We start from the raw sequence: 15,306 nt of genomic DNA, 5'->3' as shown, positions 1-15,306 counted from the left end.
GCAAGCTGTGGCTTGTGCCAAATCCTAGGAATCCGTTATTATCAGTCTTTTCGAATACTTCAAATGTCGACAACAAACTGATAATAACATCAATTCAGACTTATCAGTAAATCCCCTGAATAATACTACTCTAAATATGACTGTATCTAGTTCTAAATCCCCTAAATTGTAAATATAACGATGCAAACATTCAGTAGTAGGTGGCGTCTATCCCAGCCCTATCTAGATTGGTTTTTTTTTTTAAGGACGGAGGGAGTACGGAGAAGCACTGGGTCGACAGCAGCTCACTAATGTTGAGAGATTAAATACACCTTAATAAGATTAGTAAGCAAAGGCTCTGGTAACTGCCGTTTGGGCCAGAGATTAGATAGCCTCAAGTTAAGCAACGCAGCAGTCCACAGCACCAAAATGAACATTTGTACATACATATAAATTGTCAAGACAAGCACAAGTCGTCAGATTCCCTTGCCAAGACATAAACATAGCAATTCAAAATGGCAGAACCAAGCATATGACTTCTTGTACAGGTTAAGTAGCAAATTTTCAACGAAACAGAACTAAGCCCTAACACATGTACTTGAACTTCTGTCCATTGTAGTATCCGTATTTGTGGCGAGTCCGGGTTTCATTACGGGGCAGATCGTCCGGATGACACCAAAATGGCTTGGGCACGGGCCAGCTGTTATAAAAAAAATGTATAGGGTACAATAATGCTATCAACAAACAAATCAACAACCAAATGCAAAACATTGTAATTTAACTGCGATATGAGGTGCACCAGAATACCTATTTGGCCGAACACTACGATCTCCAGTCATAGTCCAATCAAGCACACCAGATGAAGTGTCACCATTGCCAACTTTATTGATAGTCCTGCCAAGCACACCAATGGATAGTTTTAACACATTTGTGCTTCGGACTGAAGTACCGAACCAGATTCATCAAGACGAGCGCACAAACACATGCACATACGAACACAAATTCTAGGAGTACCTTTCTTCATCAAAACGTGACAGAACGTGGAGGATAACGGTGCATGATAGGAATGGGGTTCCTACTATGTCATCAAAGAAGTTGATACCAACATATCTCCCATCAAAATCAATAAGAGGCCCTCCAATCCCAGCCTAACCAGGTTACATGGACAAGTTAATCATAGTACCAACAAATGAGACTACATGCAACTATTTACTTCCACCATGTAAAAGTAGGCAACAAAAAGTCTCCTCCCATACCTTGGTGATTTTAAAATTGGCGTACCGAAGCATTCTGCAATCAAGTGTGCCTGACCAGCCAACCAAATGACCACTTGCAGCCATTAATATGTCTGATTCGAAGCAGCGCCCCACAGCTAATACATCCTCACATACACTTTCCTGCTCATGATGAAGATTTGCAGGGCAAAGAGCACGGAAATCCTTCACACTGACAATAGCAACATTGTAATGTAAATTACAGTGCTCTAGTGTCCCTTCTGTACGTTTTTTGTTTGGAAGCAACACTTCAATCTGCAAATGACAAAGTAAGACTTAAGAAGTACCTTAGAAGAACAAGGATCACAGAATAATATGAGCACAACGTTAGCTACCCTCAAATTTTCAACAATCTTGCTACGATCGCCAGATTTTCTAACTAAGCTCGCTGAAGTCAGAATAGATGTACATCCGTTCCATTCAATAAAAAAACCTGTGCATGCAAAATATCTTGTTTCTCCTGCATATACCGTAATTTTGATTATTAGTGAAACAAATACAAATATGAAAGTGAATAGCAAATGTAAACTTACCATTGAATGAAGCAAGCGAGACAACATTTCGAGATATTCTTGAAGAAACATTTTTGCTGAGCTCACTCCAGACACCTTCATCATACAAGTCGCCAAAAGTCTCTTCAAAAGTGTTGACCAAAACCATGCCATCTGGTTATAGATACACAACCATCAGAGGGTAGCTAATGTTGTGCTCATATTATGTAGGAAAGATCTGCAGATTAATTTACAAGCACCGATTCACCGTTGGCCATACTTATTGATGGCATGGGATAACCCATGGAGTCTAGACACTCAAATTGATCCTCATCACAAACATCTGCAACAAAGGTAAAGTTAGCATTGGCATATGGATGAATGACATTCACGTAAAATTATGCACATAATAATCAAATGTTAGATTATATAATGAGAACTTGGGCAACAACTCATATTAGAATGGCTCAGTTTGCATGCCCATGAGCATAATCTAAGACTAACTGATTAGCACTAAAACTAGGATAGTGCAACTGCAAGACACTATAGCATATAGTATGTATTGTGAATATCAAATGAGAGCTAAATTTGCACTTGTGAGGATAAAATAAAAAATGATGATGAATTGCATACAAGAGAAATATTTGGGGGTGGCTTTGTGCTCACCTTCTAGAAGGGACTTAGGCATCTCAATTGAGAGTCTTCCTCCAACCCTGCGAAAGAGCATCAACATGAGTACTTCTCCAAAGGAAAAAATGGATCAAAACCAGTGCATCAATATGCAACATCTGCATTTACACAAAATGTAGGAATAAATATGACCTGAGTACAATGGATATGATTATTTTAATAAAACAAAAGATAATTGAAAGGATGTTTATACAGAACCTCAGTGCCACGAAACAACACAATCTTTTTTAATGTGCACGTCTATCTATTAACTTATTAAAGGAATAGAAAACGAAGGCTCCACGTTCGCTCTAATAGCCTAGAAATTCTCATATTAATCGGAGAAAAAGAAAAAAACGGAGTCCACAAAGGAATACAATTTAAAATAGCTGAAATTCGGAATTAAAAATAACGAATATAGGAAGAGAAGACTAGAGTCCATCCTGGTATACAATTTAGAACTAATTGAATTTCGGAATTAAAAATAAGAAAATTAAAAGCAGAGATTCTGTCCATATAGAAATATTTATAATTAAAATTTGAAATTAGAAAATAAGGAATATTGAAAGAAAAGTGTAGAATCCATATAGATATACAATTTAGAAACAATAAAAATTCAAAATTTTTAAAAATAAGGAATATTACAAGAATAGTCTAGAGTCCACATAGTAATTTAGAACTAATTGAAATTCAGAATAAAAATAATAAATTAAAAGTTGAGTTTAGAGTCCATATAGAAATTCAATTTATAAATAATTAAAATCCAAAATTTTAAAAAAAGAAATATTGGAAGAATATTATAGAGTCCATATGGGAATACAATTTAGAAATAACTAAAATTCGGATTAAAAAAAAGGAATATTGAAAGACGAGTTTAGATTCCATGTAGACATATAATAATAAATATCAGAAATTCGGAATTTAAAAATAAAAAATATTGAAAGAAGGGTTTAAAGTATATATAGGTGTAAGATTTATAAATAATGAAAAATTTAGAATTAAAAAAAATAAAAGAATATTGAAAGAAGAGTCATGATCATATAAAAATACAAAATAACTAAAGTTTAGAATTAAACAAATAATTAATAACTATTGCGTATATAGAATACAATATGAATATTACACATTGGTTAGTTTGGTCAAGTTAGTACACAATTTAAAATAAAATTATATTATAATTTTAATATATTTTAATAATGAAATGTAAAATATATATGCTATTATGTGAGAAAAAAATATAAGGATGCTAGCCGCGCAATCTGCGCGCGCCATCATGCTAGTTCTAATATGAACAAAATGCCTTTTAATTAGAAAAATATATTGCCTTCAACAATTGATTCAAGAAATATAAGAATGAATTCATAGTCACAATTGCAAATCTAGTTTGCTATAGAGAAACCGTGAAACATGCTAATAGGACAACTAGTGTAACCCTAATATCTTGGTAGAGGTAGCAAAGAATCAAGTTGTTATTATTCAATACCTACATGCCTTATAAGTGGTTGAAAAGTTCAAAATAGATTTTTTTTTTCGGAAAATGTATAAAGCATACCTGATTGCCTTCAATTTTGTTGCCAATGCAAAAAATTTCCTCCTTCGGTAGGATGTCCGAAAATACTCCAACCGTTCAATAATTATACTGATCGGCAGGAAAAGGGATCTTCCCACAAGAAATAAAAGGTTCATGCCAATAAGGTTCCCATCAGAATCAAACAGTGCCCCACCTTCCCAACCCTAGCATGTAAACAAAATGGCAGGCAACAAGGGTTACATAGGAACTAATCAACAAAATAGAGTTATACAGAACACGGGTTGCATACAAATGATGCCTACAAGTGCATTTAGTAATAGAGATAGATCGAAGAACTTCTGTTTAAAGTATACCTCAGAGATTTTACATGTGGACAACATAAACTCTTCAGCATCTTCAGATCCATTTGAATCGCTAATTAGCATCCCATCTGTGGTGATTAATTTGCCAGAGATATCACGTCCTACAGCTACTACCTTACTCCCGGACAGATATTTCATCACGTGATTGGGAAGCACCTCGTGAACATTAAGGAAGGTCATGACTTTGACAAAAGCAATTTCGTGATCTAAATCATATTCATCCAAACACCCTACGACAAAATTGCCTTCACAGCGCACTTCGATCTATAATTATACTGCGATGTTATCGAATGATCGCAATTATATCTTATGTAAACAGCAAAAAATAGTAAAGGATGGTTAGCAACACCACCTTTAAGTTATCACGGTCTTTTGTTTTATCATTGAAAGCTTTAACCAAACTTGCTGAAGTCAAAAACCTTGTGAAGTTACGCTTGTGTTCTATAGTTATGCCTGAGCATGCAAACAACACAGAGTGTCCTACACAAGAAGAGTAACTTAGATCATTTATACCTAGCAACGTTAATAAATATATATTTGGCAAACCAAGAAGAGTATAACAACGTAATCACCATCAGATAAAGCAAGTGATACGACATTACTAAAATTGGATGGGACCTCTTCAATGAGTTCACCTAATTAAACAAACATAGCACAACTGAGTACTCAAATAGAGCTACAAGAAACATGAACACACACGCGTGTGCGCGCACACACACAGAGAGAGCAAACCAGATATCTCCTCTCCATTGCAAGATCTTTTACTCGTACTTGGGCTTATGGTGATATCATCAAGACCCCTTTTCAATGTCAGCATCTTTCCAACACTGACACAGAAACAATAAAAAAAATGCCAAATGTGGGTCAATAACCAGTAAAAACCGTTGTAAAACCATCACAGTTTCATAGCCCTATATGTGCCTTTAAGCAGTTGCGGAGGACGAAAAAAAAAAAGTGTGCCTCATGAAACATTATCTCCATGCAAAGAGTTAGCATCAATTACACAATCACAAATTTGTACATTTTTAAATTTGCAATGCTCTGGAATTCTAAACCATCGAACAAATATATCACCTCTTCGTGATGCCAAGACCTTCCTCTGCCTCTCTCTTTCTAACCATTTTCTTGTTTTGTTGCCTTGCTCCTTAGCTCCTTGGCTTCCCCTTCTGCCTAGGCCTGCGGCGCAGACTGCCGGCCTCCCGCGCCGTCGAGCCGTCGAGCCGTCCGTCGCCGCTCGCCAGCCGCCACGAGATGACAGAGTTGGAAGAGGCTAGGGAATTTTTATCTAGGGTTCAGTGAAGAAGCCCAATGGGCCTTTTACGAAGTGTCGGGGGGATCATCAGAAGATGGGCCTTTTATGAAGACGTCAGGAGACTCAGGACGAGAACCGGACACAAGTCGTCACGGGGAAAAGAAAAAGGGAAAAAAAAGAGAAAGAAACGGTGACTTTTGCCAACTAATTCTCCCGTACGCCCGAGATCCGAAGCGGCTCGCGCGGCCGCCACATCTTCCGATCCTCTCGCCGGCGGGCGCGCGCGCGCGGCGGCGGCGGGGCAAAAATGGAGGCAACGGCCGGCGGCTCCACCGCCTCCGCGGCGGCGTGCCCGCCCGCCCCATCCCGGCCGACGGACCCGGACTTCCTCAGCTGCGTGCTCCAGCCCCCGACACCCTCCTCCTCCTCCTCCCGCCCCGACGACGACTACGCCGCCCTCCGCCGCCTCCTCCTCCGCCGCAAGCCCCCCTCGGCGCTCCAACACCGTATGGTACGCCCTTCCTCTCGTTCTTCTCAGATCCCTCATTGGCGCGCGTAGTGTTTTTTTTTTGGCCATGGGGAATGAATGAATTGGGTTGGATTGGGTGGGTGGGTGGTGATGCAGGAGTGGCGGTGCAACGGGAAGGGCTACGTCGCCTACCGCAACTTCCTCCTCCGCCGCATCGACGGTGGCGCCGCCTCCAGCTGCGCCAGCACGTCCAGCAACAGGTGCGTCTTGATTTTGTTTCGTTTTTTTTTTCTTCCGCACCTCGTCGCCCTGCCCTTACCTAACGAAACGAGAACAAAAAAAATGTAGCCAGGCTCGCTACCTTTGTGTGTCTCTGAGCTTTTCTTATGCTCATCCACTAGTTTTCTCTTAAGATTAATCATTTGAATATGTAGTATGATTTTGGAGGTGAATTCTAACACTGTGGATATTGCAATTTACCAGTGGAAGGTGGGCTCCTTCTCCTGCCTATGCTGCATTCTCCGAGGCGGATAGCTGGAGTTCTAGCAAGGTTGGTATCTTTTATTGTTTGCTGCATTAGCCACATTGTAAATTATCGTTGATACACCATTACATTTGTGCGGATACCTTTGTGGAGTGATCACAACTTGTTGTGAATTGTCATGTACTTGTTTGCTGCAGGACTTGAGAAGGAACAGCGGACCATTGCTCCGCAATCTTAGTATCAGCTCAAAGCAGAGTGATCCTGAGCGTCATGTCAGATTTGCCGAGCCTGCATACTCATTTGTTGGAATGCATTGCATCTTTGACGACTGCAAAGCATCAGGTTTGTTGCCTTATAGTCATGGTGCACAATTTCAAAATTTCATCTCTGACGGTAATAAATTATTGTTGTTTTAGTGATCTGGATAATATATTAACGAAAGTTTGATTTTACTCCCGGCAGTTACAATATTGAAATTTGGTCGTGCAAGTTCAGATCTACTTACATATGGTGCTTCTGATGGCAGTTTAACAGTCTGCCAGGTTTCTGACCCACCAACTGTTCTTCAAAAATTAATAGGGCATTCTAAAGATATTACAGGTTAGAGTACAATCATTACTTGTTTATATGGTTTTATTTATGTACCTACGTGGCTCAGGAAAAGTGCTTAGCTTCTAGTACAAGGGTGTTACTAGGGATGATCAAATTGCATATGAAGCTAAGTGCAAAAATCAGCATTGCAATGTACCCTCAATGTTACTGGGATCTTATTCGATGCTTATCTTAATAATATAGAATGATAGTTCAGTTAATTGTGACTTCCCAATATTTTAAATGCCTATCATGCTGTTTGTAACATCAATAGTATCTCCTAGTGCTGAGCATTTACAATTGCTGCACATGTAGTTTTTGTTTGTTATAGCCACAAAAAAGTTGCATGAATAATTTATGGATTTGGATGGATGCTAATTAAAACAGAATAATTGAGTTGTACTTATCTATTATTTCAATGTTTAGTATTTAGTGAGCTTCGAATTCTAACTGCATTACAGATTTTGATTTTTCATCTAATAACCAGTACATAGCTTCGTGCTCCATGGATAAAACTATGAGAGTATGGGAGATCTCAAAAGGCACTTGTATCAGGGTTGTATATGGGGTTTCTTCCCAGCTATGTATCTGCTTTCATCCTGTAAGTCCCGCCTTTGCAGAATGCATACTTATCCCATTCGCTTGTTGGCACCAATCTTATTTGCACTTCGCATTCATAAAAATTATTTGTGTAGTAACCAGGATGGATGGTCTACTTTATCATATGTTTACTGGGTTTTCTTTCTTCTTTTTTTTTTTGCAGGTGAATAATAATTTACTGTTAGTTGGCAATGCAAACAGGGAAATCAATGTACGATTCCTGACCTTTTGCTCCCAGCAATTCATATACTCCAATATTTTGCCTGCTGATTAATCTGCGCCTTCCCTTGAATGTTCTGTTTTGTGATAGTAATGGAAAAATGAATGTGTTATTCTTATTCTGGTTATTTATTCACTAAAGATGATTTTCTTCTGATTAAATTAGAAAATATATCACCTAATGACTACCATTTCCCCTTTACATTCTTTTGCTTGTACCTTTTAATGTCGATGGTTGTGATCCATATCTCTATCTATTATAGGCCATTAATTTTAGCACTGGGAGAATAGTCAGCAAGCTTACCTTTGATGATGCGGTTACAGCTTTGGATGTTGATCACACTGGACAACTTATTTTTGCTGGGGACGCTCAGGTATCCATTGATTTGGTTTGTTTTTACTGCTAAAATGAATATACGATGTTCATAATTTTCAATTGGTAATTGAAATGTGTAGGGTTGCATATATACTGTTAGTGTGAATTCACACACGGGTTCATTATCTAGAACTCATAAGAACAAGAGCAATAAAAGCAAATCTCCTGTTACAACCATCCAATACCGCACCTTCTCTCTGGTGGCACGTTGCCCAGTCCTCCTTTCTTGTGTTCAAAATGGAAACTTGTTTTTCTTCAGGTGCGTGATCATTACTGTATGTTATGCTGTTAACTCTACTTTTTTGTAACTATTTGTGTTGTTGGTCATTTCAGCATTGCAACAGATTCCAAGGGATACTTGACCCTAATATGCTCCCTAAAATTGGCGTCACCGGTGCAGAGCATCCGTGCTTCTTTCTGTCCACTCCTTTCCCTCGAAAAAGGAGAATTCATTGGTGAGTAAAAATAAAACCTTTTTTTTTCCTTTTCAGTTGTTGCTTGTTGGTTACCTCAATCTTAAAGCTGTTGATAATCCAAACTCTCATTTCTGATACTGTTCATGTCAGCCAGCACTCAATTGCTACTGCAAATTTTGTGTATTGCCTGCCCTCACATGTTGTGTTAGCATTATCCTTTGTAAACTTGTCTTTTAGTTCAATGAAGTAGCAAGCCGACAATGACACTTGACACAAGTTATCATTACAAATTTTGTTAATTAATTATTTTACAATTTTAATTGAACTTAGTGAGACAATGTATGATGACTGGCTTTGGCAAATAGGTGGACCATTTTGTACCCTATGTTCTGTTCTTTGTAATGCATAGCTGGGTTTTTGTTTAAATCTGATTCCTTTTTCCTCCTGAATGTAAAGTCACGGGCAGTGAGGATGCAAATGTTTACTTCTACGATTTGACACGGCCAAAGAACTCGTGTGTAAATAAACTTCAGGTATGTTCAGTGCTTCTTCTATTTTTGGAATCTTAAACTTTGGTTCCATGGCAAAGGTACCGATGAAACTATTTTCATTCGTGAAGGGACATGGTTCTCCAGTAATTGGAGTGGCCTGGAGTCATGGGGAAAATTTGCTTGCCTCATCTGATTCAGATGGTACAGTTATTGTATGGAAGCGGGCATAAACTAATTAGAGCGGATTCCACAAAACGAAAGTTGCTTGTATAATGAAGGCATTTTTGGCGCATGTTGTACCTCCCATCATATATTGTTTGTAAGACACAGAAGATGAATCAGCCTTCAATTGTATTTCTACAAAAGTATAGTTCTCCATAGAGTGTACAGCGGTTCTTCAGGTACATCTTACATATATTTTTGTTCAATACTAAAGGGGTAGGAGGTACAGTATAATTCTCTTTTTGTAAACTAAATTTCATGAGTTTAAATGGAGTAGTTGCACCCTGGGTCAGATTCTGTAAGGTGAAGAAGGTTTGTGTTTGTTATAATCCTTCGTTTTTTCCGTCTACGAATGAGCCATTACTGACTTTTGTATTAGACTTCCTGTCTTGAGAATTGGCGTTTTACCGGTTGACCGAAGATCTGCCAAAGAACTTTTTCTGCCTTTCTCAGCTGTATGTGTTTTACAGCGGCAATGCGGGAAACCATGTATTGCAAACCTAAAAACCACTGTAGTATAAAAAGAATGAGCGTCTGAGATTTATCGACACTGTAAGTAAAATTCGGGGATGACATGGACAAATCTCATATGTTTACTTTTCGTTCCTACAGTAATTTCTAAGTGTTTACATTACATACGTGGTTTGCGCCATATATTTTCCCCAGCAATGCAATGGAACACATAGCTCTATCTAGTTCCCGAGGTGACAATATGGCATATATTCAGCTAGCTGAGCATAGCATTGCAAATCACAAAGAAGCACACAACCGGCTAGAATAGTGTCACTGAAAGCACTAGAAACATGGTACTACTAAGTTGCTAACATCAGGCAACCATTCTACCCCCCCAGACAGACATTATTTCTACCACTCCAAGCACCATGACTCCATCAAGCTGCTATAGCGATGGTTACTGCAAATTGAACGTGAATGACAGGATTATTCCTAGTGCTACTCCGAAGGCGAGGGCTAACAGCTTGCAAGTCCCATCACAGGTGTCTGACGTCCGAGGCGCTGGCGAAGAAGTCATGTCGAAACGCAGGACGCAGTCGTCGCTCACCACGACGCCGACGCCCTCTCCCTGCTCCTCCCGACGTGCCTCCCGGAAGCATCTCGGTATCTCTCGCGCCGCGCCCTCCAGGCACTGCACGCAGTCCGCCGGCGCGACGCCCGCGGCGCACTGCGCCACCACGCGCCCGGCCAGCCCCGTCCTCGTCGTGGCTGCTCCGACGTCGATCGCCAGCATCCGCGCCGCCACGCCGTTGCTCATGTCGAGGAACGTCGCGTACAGGTTGTCGCTGAACGGCAGGACGTCTCCGGTGACGACCCACCGGTGGAACTCGCCCCCCGCTGGGCTGGGCGACATCGTCGTGTTGGTGTCGGCGGCGTAGGCGGCGAGGTAGCTGCGGTAGCACCCGTCGAGCCAGGCGCCGGCGCGGGCGCCGCAGCCCGCGACGACGTCCGCGACGGCGGCGGCGAGGCTCTCGCGGTACAGCGCCGGCGTAGAGTCGCCGAGGCAGACGCTGAGAGCGAGCGCGCGGTCGCCGCCGCCGGCCTGCGTGGAGGCGAACCTCGTCGCGGCGGCCTGGGCGGGGAGGTCGTCGGTGGGCAGCGCGAGGAGGTTCGCGCGGAACGCCGTGCCGTTGCTGCTGTTGGACGTCGGCGCCGGCGAACAGTCGATCTGTGGGAAGTACCTGGCTCCGGTGGCCGTCGACGTCACGCAGACGAGAAGGAGGCAAGAAAGCTTGGTGAGCGCCATGAGCGATGGATTGCACGACACCAAGGTCGCCAGGCCGGATACGAACTGCATGCCGTAGCTCGAAGCTACACCGCTCTTTATGAAGGCGATCGAGTGAGCTCAATGCCACCACACTGTGCAGCTATTAGGCCTTTCACAGCGCTCCACCCTGGACCGGTGCTATGGGGCGACACATTGGATTTTTGCTGCCGTGGCGCTCGAACCCGCGTCTCAAGTTGGAACCTCATCTCCATGTTGAGCGACGCAGGACTTCGTCAAAACGATGCCGCGAGCAGAGGAGAAGACTGGAGGCGCGCGCGCTGTGAGCGTTGTGGCTTCGCCCACGCGTGCCCTCGTGGCGAAATCCAAGGGCGAAATCCCCGATACGCCCTCCAAATCCACTCCCACCACAGCAAAATCCAGGGCGGCCTCGCCATCTCGTCGGACGGCGCCGCAGTTGCCACCGGGGTGTCCGACGAGCAGGGAGGCGCCTAGCACACTTCCAGCTGCATCAACCCAAATCAAAATCAAAACCAAATCAGAACAATGAAACAAATCAAAGAACACAAATCGAGGGCAAGGAAACAAAAATCAAACATAAATCAACAAATCTGAACACACCACCAACACACATACCACGTCACCGGCGAGCTCCCAAGAAACAAAAATGGCGGCGGCGGCGAGATAGATGGACATACGTGTCGCCGGAGGCAGAAGCGATCGAAGCAAGGGAGTGGGGGAGGGAGAGGGGAGGGGCGGCGGACAGATCCACCGCCGCCGCTGTCGCCACGACGACCTCCATGGCGACGACGGCCTCCTGCGCCGCAGAGGTGTAGAAGCCGTCCGCTCCTGCCGCCGGCCGCCCGTCGGCGCCGTCTTGTCCACTCCCGCTGCTCCCACCGTCGGCGTCGCGCCGTCCACTACAGCCGCCCCCACCGCTCCCGAGTCCGAGCGAGAGGAGGAGCGGGCGGAGCGGGCGGCGCGGTCGACGGCGAGGCGAGGCGCACGGCGGCGGTGTCCCCGGCGTCTCGTCCACTCCCGCCGCTCCCACCGTCGGCGGCGCGCCGTCCACTACAGCCGCCCCCACAGCTCCTGAGTCCGAGCGGGAGGAGGAGCGAGCGGCGTAGGCAGCGCGGGCGGAGCGGGCGGCGCGGTCGATGGCGAGGCGAGGCGCACGGCGGCGGTGTCCCCGGCGTCCGCCGCGAGGGAGGAGAGGGAGGAGAAGGCGAGGCGAAGGAGGAGACGTGCTGAGGGGGACTCAGCTTGGGTGACATTGTAAAGGCAAGTCACAGCGTGACATTGGGAAGATCTGGACCATCCGAAACAAATCCAACGGACATGGCGCTTGGACCCGCCTGCAGGTCGAAATTTCGCTGCCCATCCAGCCCCTATCCAGCGCGGGAGACGGCGCCCGCCCCCGATCCTTCCCGCGCGCTCGCATCGTCGTTTCGCCTCGCCCGCCCGCGTCCGGCCATCGCTGTGAGCACGAATCAACTGGGAGGCTCGCCGCCGTCGTGCCTGCGCAGGCCTCCGTGCTCGCCGCGAGTGCGGACTGAACCGGGCCAGCCGCCGCGCGAGGCCAACTCCCTGCCCTGCCGCGACCTGTGGAGGCCGCCGAGGCACTGCCCTGCCGAGCGCGTGGAGGCGGACGGCCGCTGGGCCTGACGGCGCGGTGGTGTAGACGGCCGGCCGCCCAGCCTGAGCCCGGCGCGTGGAGGAGGGGACATCCTGGAGGAGGCTGCGCTGCTACCAGTCATTGGCTGCTGTCTTGCTAATCCTACAGATGACAACTTCTATTGTTACTTGCCAAGTTTTTGCCGGCTAATTCTAACATTTGCATCAGTCAGGCTCTGGAATGGCACAGCTATCATAAATGTGAAATTCTTTTGTATGGAGGTGATCAATGCTGAAACTCTGAACTATTCAGGATTTTTAGGTCCTCAACTGAGAAGAGCAGAGGATAGCACACAGGACAACACAGTAACTTGAAAAAGGAGAAAAAAAAACCCAATCAACACACATTCACGCGCTGAGCTGGGCGCACCACTGCACCAGGGCTTGTCTCAGGTACTTCATGAAGCCATTAGGCTCGTCTCCTCCACGCGCCGAGCTGGGCCCACCAGCGCGACGTCTGGACCGGCAGCTGGCCGCGGGCCGCCTCCACGCTCCTCCGGCCGTGGCGGCACGGCAGGGCCTGGCCCCGGCCTAGCGCGGAGATCGCCTAGTCCCCTCCCCACTCACGGTGAGCCCGGCGGTCTGGCGCCTTTCCAGTCACGGCGGCGACGAGCCTCCCAGCTGGCTCCCGGCGACGGCCGGACGCGGGTGAGGCGAGCGTCGGGCGCCTCGCGCGGTGGTCACCCCGTCCCCTCCCCACTCGCGGCGAGCCCGGCGCTCCAGTAACGGCGGCGGCGCGTGCTCCCAGTTGGCTCGTGGCGGCGGCCGAACGAGCGCACTGCTCCACGCGTTCAATGGATGGATTGGGGCTGGGGGAGCCGTCTCCCGTCGGGATGGATGGATTGGGGAATAATTTCGACCTGCAGGCGGGCCCAAGCGCCATCTCCGTTGGATTTATTTTGGATGGTCCAGATCTTCCCAATGTCACGCTGTGACTTGCCTTCGCAATGTCACCCAAGCTGAGTCCTGCTAAGGGTGAGGGGTAGGTGAGGAAAATAAATTTGGGGTCGCGTCCTGTGTCCTCCTGTAGGGTATCGCTTCGTTTCCTTCACGGCTTCACCTCTCTCTCTCTATCCAATTAAGCCACACATATATGGGTGCTTTCACTGTGGGGTGAGTGTCTTTGAGTTGTGACTTTGGACTAGGGATATGGGCCCCATAGCTTGCACTGCTATTGCCCTTAGCTATAGCCGCTGCCTCTCTGCGCGGTTGGACCAGGGTTCATAATTTCAGCTCGAAATTTCGGTTCTATCAGACCACGATACAATAATATTTCGGCTGAATTTTTTTTCATTTTTTTCATAAATTTGGTAATATTTTGTTCAAATTTAACCAAATTTTATTCAAAAATTCATATGATTTCGGATCAAAATTTCAGAATTTTGAAAATTTCGGTATTTCGACCACCACCAAGTCAAAACACTAAACCGAAAAATTAAACCCTCGGCTGGACACGCACGCGCCACAACTCGAAATGGCACGGGAGGTTAGCACGCGTCATTGCAGTAGCTGCAAGTAAGCACTGTGAATGGCCAACGGGTAATTGCGGCGAAAAGCTCCGCCGAATTCGCTAATCAAGAGGGCGTCACTCCGAACTTACTCAGCCGAAAGTTGTTTCCCTAGCTAGTTCACCCGTTGCTCGAATTGGCTGGACTTCTCTCCCTTTACTCGCTTATTAAGCGCTATGCTCTTCTATTTTCGTGAGCTTACGGTCTTAAGCGTTGTCATTCCTGGCAGGTCTGTTCGGCACGAAACTCCGGTGCAATTAAGTCCTATGGCGGCAACTAAATCCTAGCCAATGGCGGCAAACTTCAACGGTGCTAGATTGGTGGGAGGCTACCGCAAACATGCAAGAGACACCTAAGAAGATACTCCGCACTTTGATGTTGTTGGTCGCCTGGGAGATATGGAACAAAAGGAATCGCAGAACCTTCCAACAGAAGGAGCTTTCAGCTACCTCTCTTTTAGCCAAGATCAAGGAAGAGGTCAAAACTTGGGCCTTAGCAGGAGCGAGAAGTCTTAATAGCTGGCTTTCTTTTAGTTAACTCGGACCAAAGGTCCTAACTCCTTTCCTTTTTTTCTTTCGCTTTGTAAAATTCTCCTTCTCTATTCAATAAAATTGGCGCTCGTCGATTCGTTCAAAAAGAAAAGTCCTATGGACTATGGTGTGTGCTACCAGTTTAACAATTTCTCATGGGTCAATGAGTTGGGGTTGTTGAAACTTGGCCGGCGCAAAACACGTTGCAAGATTGTTGTCATGGGGAGTAAGATGGACTAACGTGTAAGCATGTTTGCTGTCAGTAATATACATTTTTTTTCCTTTTTGTTCTACCTCTTGCTATGTGCATAAACTCCTTTTATTAATATAACGCCAAGCAGGCCATTCCAAAAACCTTTTCCCATGGGTCATTAACTACTGCACCTTCCCGTACCAAGCATTGCTAGCAATTAATAGCTTGCAACGCCAT

The 15,306-nt window shown here is 45.2% G+C and overlaps 3 protein-coding genes across 3 annotated transcripts; 1 reads left to right on the top strand and 2 right to left on the bottom strand.

The window, feature by feature from the left end:
* Window positions 1-400: 400 nt before the first annotated feature.
* LOC4327893 (uncharacterized) lies at window positions 401-5,635 on the bottom strand. Its single transcript, XM_015765979.3, has 14 exons — window positions 5,381-5,635; window positions 5,039-5,133; window positions 4,879-4,941; window positions 4,659-4,786; window positions 4,298-4,570; window positions 3,966-4,147; window positions 2,411-2,457; window positions 2,025-2,087; window positions 1,787-1,918; window positions 1,589-1,713; window positions 1,236-1,508; window positions 994-1,127; window positions 787-873; window positions 401-679 (listed from the first exon to the last, which is right to left on the bottom strand). The coding sequence occupies exons 1-14, from the start codon at window positions 5,425-5,427 to the stop codon at window positions 565-567; spliced, it is 1,764 nt and encodes a 587-aa protein (XP_015621465.1). The 5' UTR covers window positions 5,428-5,635; the 3' UTR covers window positions 401-564.
* A 115-nt stretch (window positions 5,636-5,750) lies between these two features.
* LOC4327892 (uncharacterized) lies at window positions 5,751-9,773 on the top strand. The gene is made up of 12 exons (XM_015765981.3): window positions 5,751-6,069; window positions 6,184-6,287; window positions 6,511-6,577; window positions 6,709-6,853; window positions 6,974-7,111; window positions 7,564-7,703; window positions 7,866-7,913; window positions 8,185-8,295; window positions 8,378-8,556; window positions 8,631-8,752; window positions 9,170-9,246; window positions 9,333-9,773. Exons 1-12 carry the CDS (start codon window positions 5,866-5,868, stop codon window positions 9,432-9,434), a joined length of 1,437 nt encoding a protein of 478 aa, XP_015621467.1. The 5' UTR covers window positions 5,751-5,865; the 3' UTR covers window positions 9,435-9,773.
* A 358-nt stretch (window positions 9,774-10,131) lies between these two features.
* On the bottom strand, window positions 10,132-13,658 carry LOC4327891 (uncharacterized). The gene is made up of 2 exons (XM_015765982.3): window positions 11,801-13,658; window positions 10,132-11,670 (listed from the first exon to the last, which is right to left on the bottom strand). Exon 2 carries the CDS (start codon window positions 11,234-11,236, stop codon window positions 10,337-10,339), a length of 900 nt encoding a protein of 299 aa, XP_015621468.1. The 5' UTR covers window positions 11,237-11,670; window positions 11,801-13,658; the 3' UTR covers window positions 10,132-10,336.
* Between the last annotated feature and the right edge of the window lie 1,648 nt (window positions 13,659-15,306).

The sequence above is a fragment of the Oryza sativa genome, chromosome 1, assembly GCF_034140825.1.
Source record: "Oryza sativa Japonica Group chromosome 1, ASM3414082v1".
Classification (NCBI taxonomy): domain Eukaryota; kingdom Viridiplantae; phylum Streptophyta; class Magnoliopsida; order Poales; family Poaceae; genus Oryza; species Oryza sativa.
The sequence above is the reverse complement of the archived record's forward strand: the minus strand, read 5'-3'. Positions and strand labels throughout refer to the sequence as shown.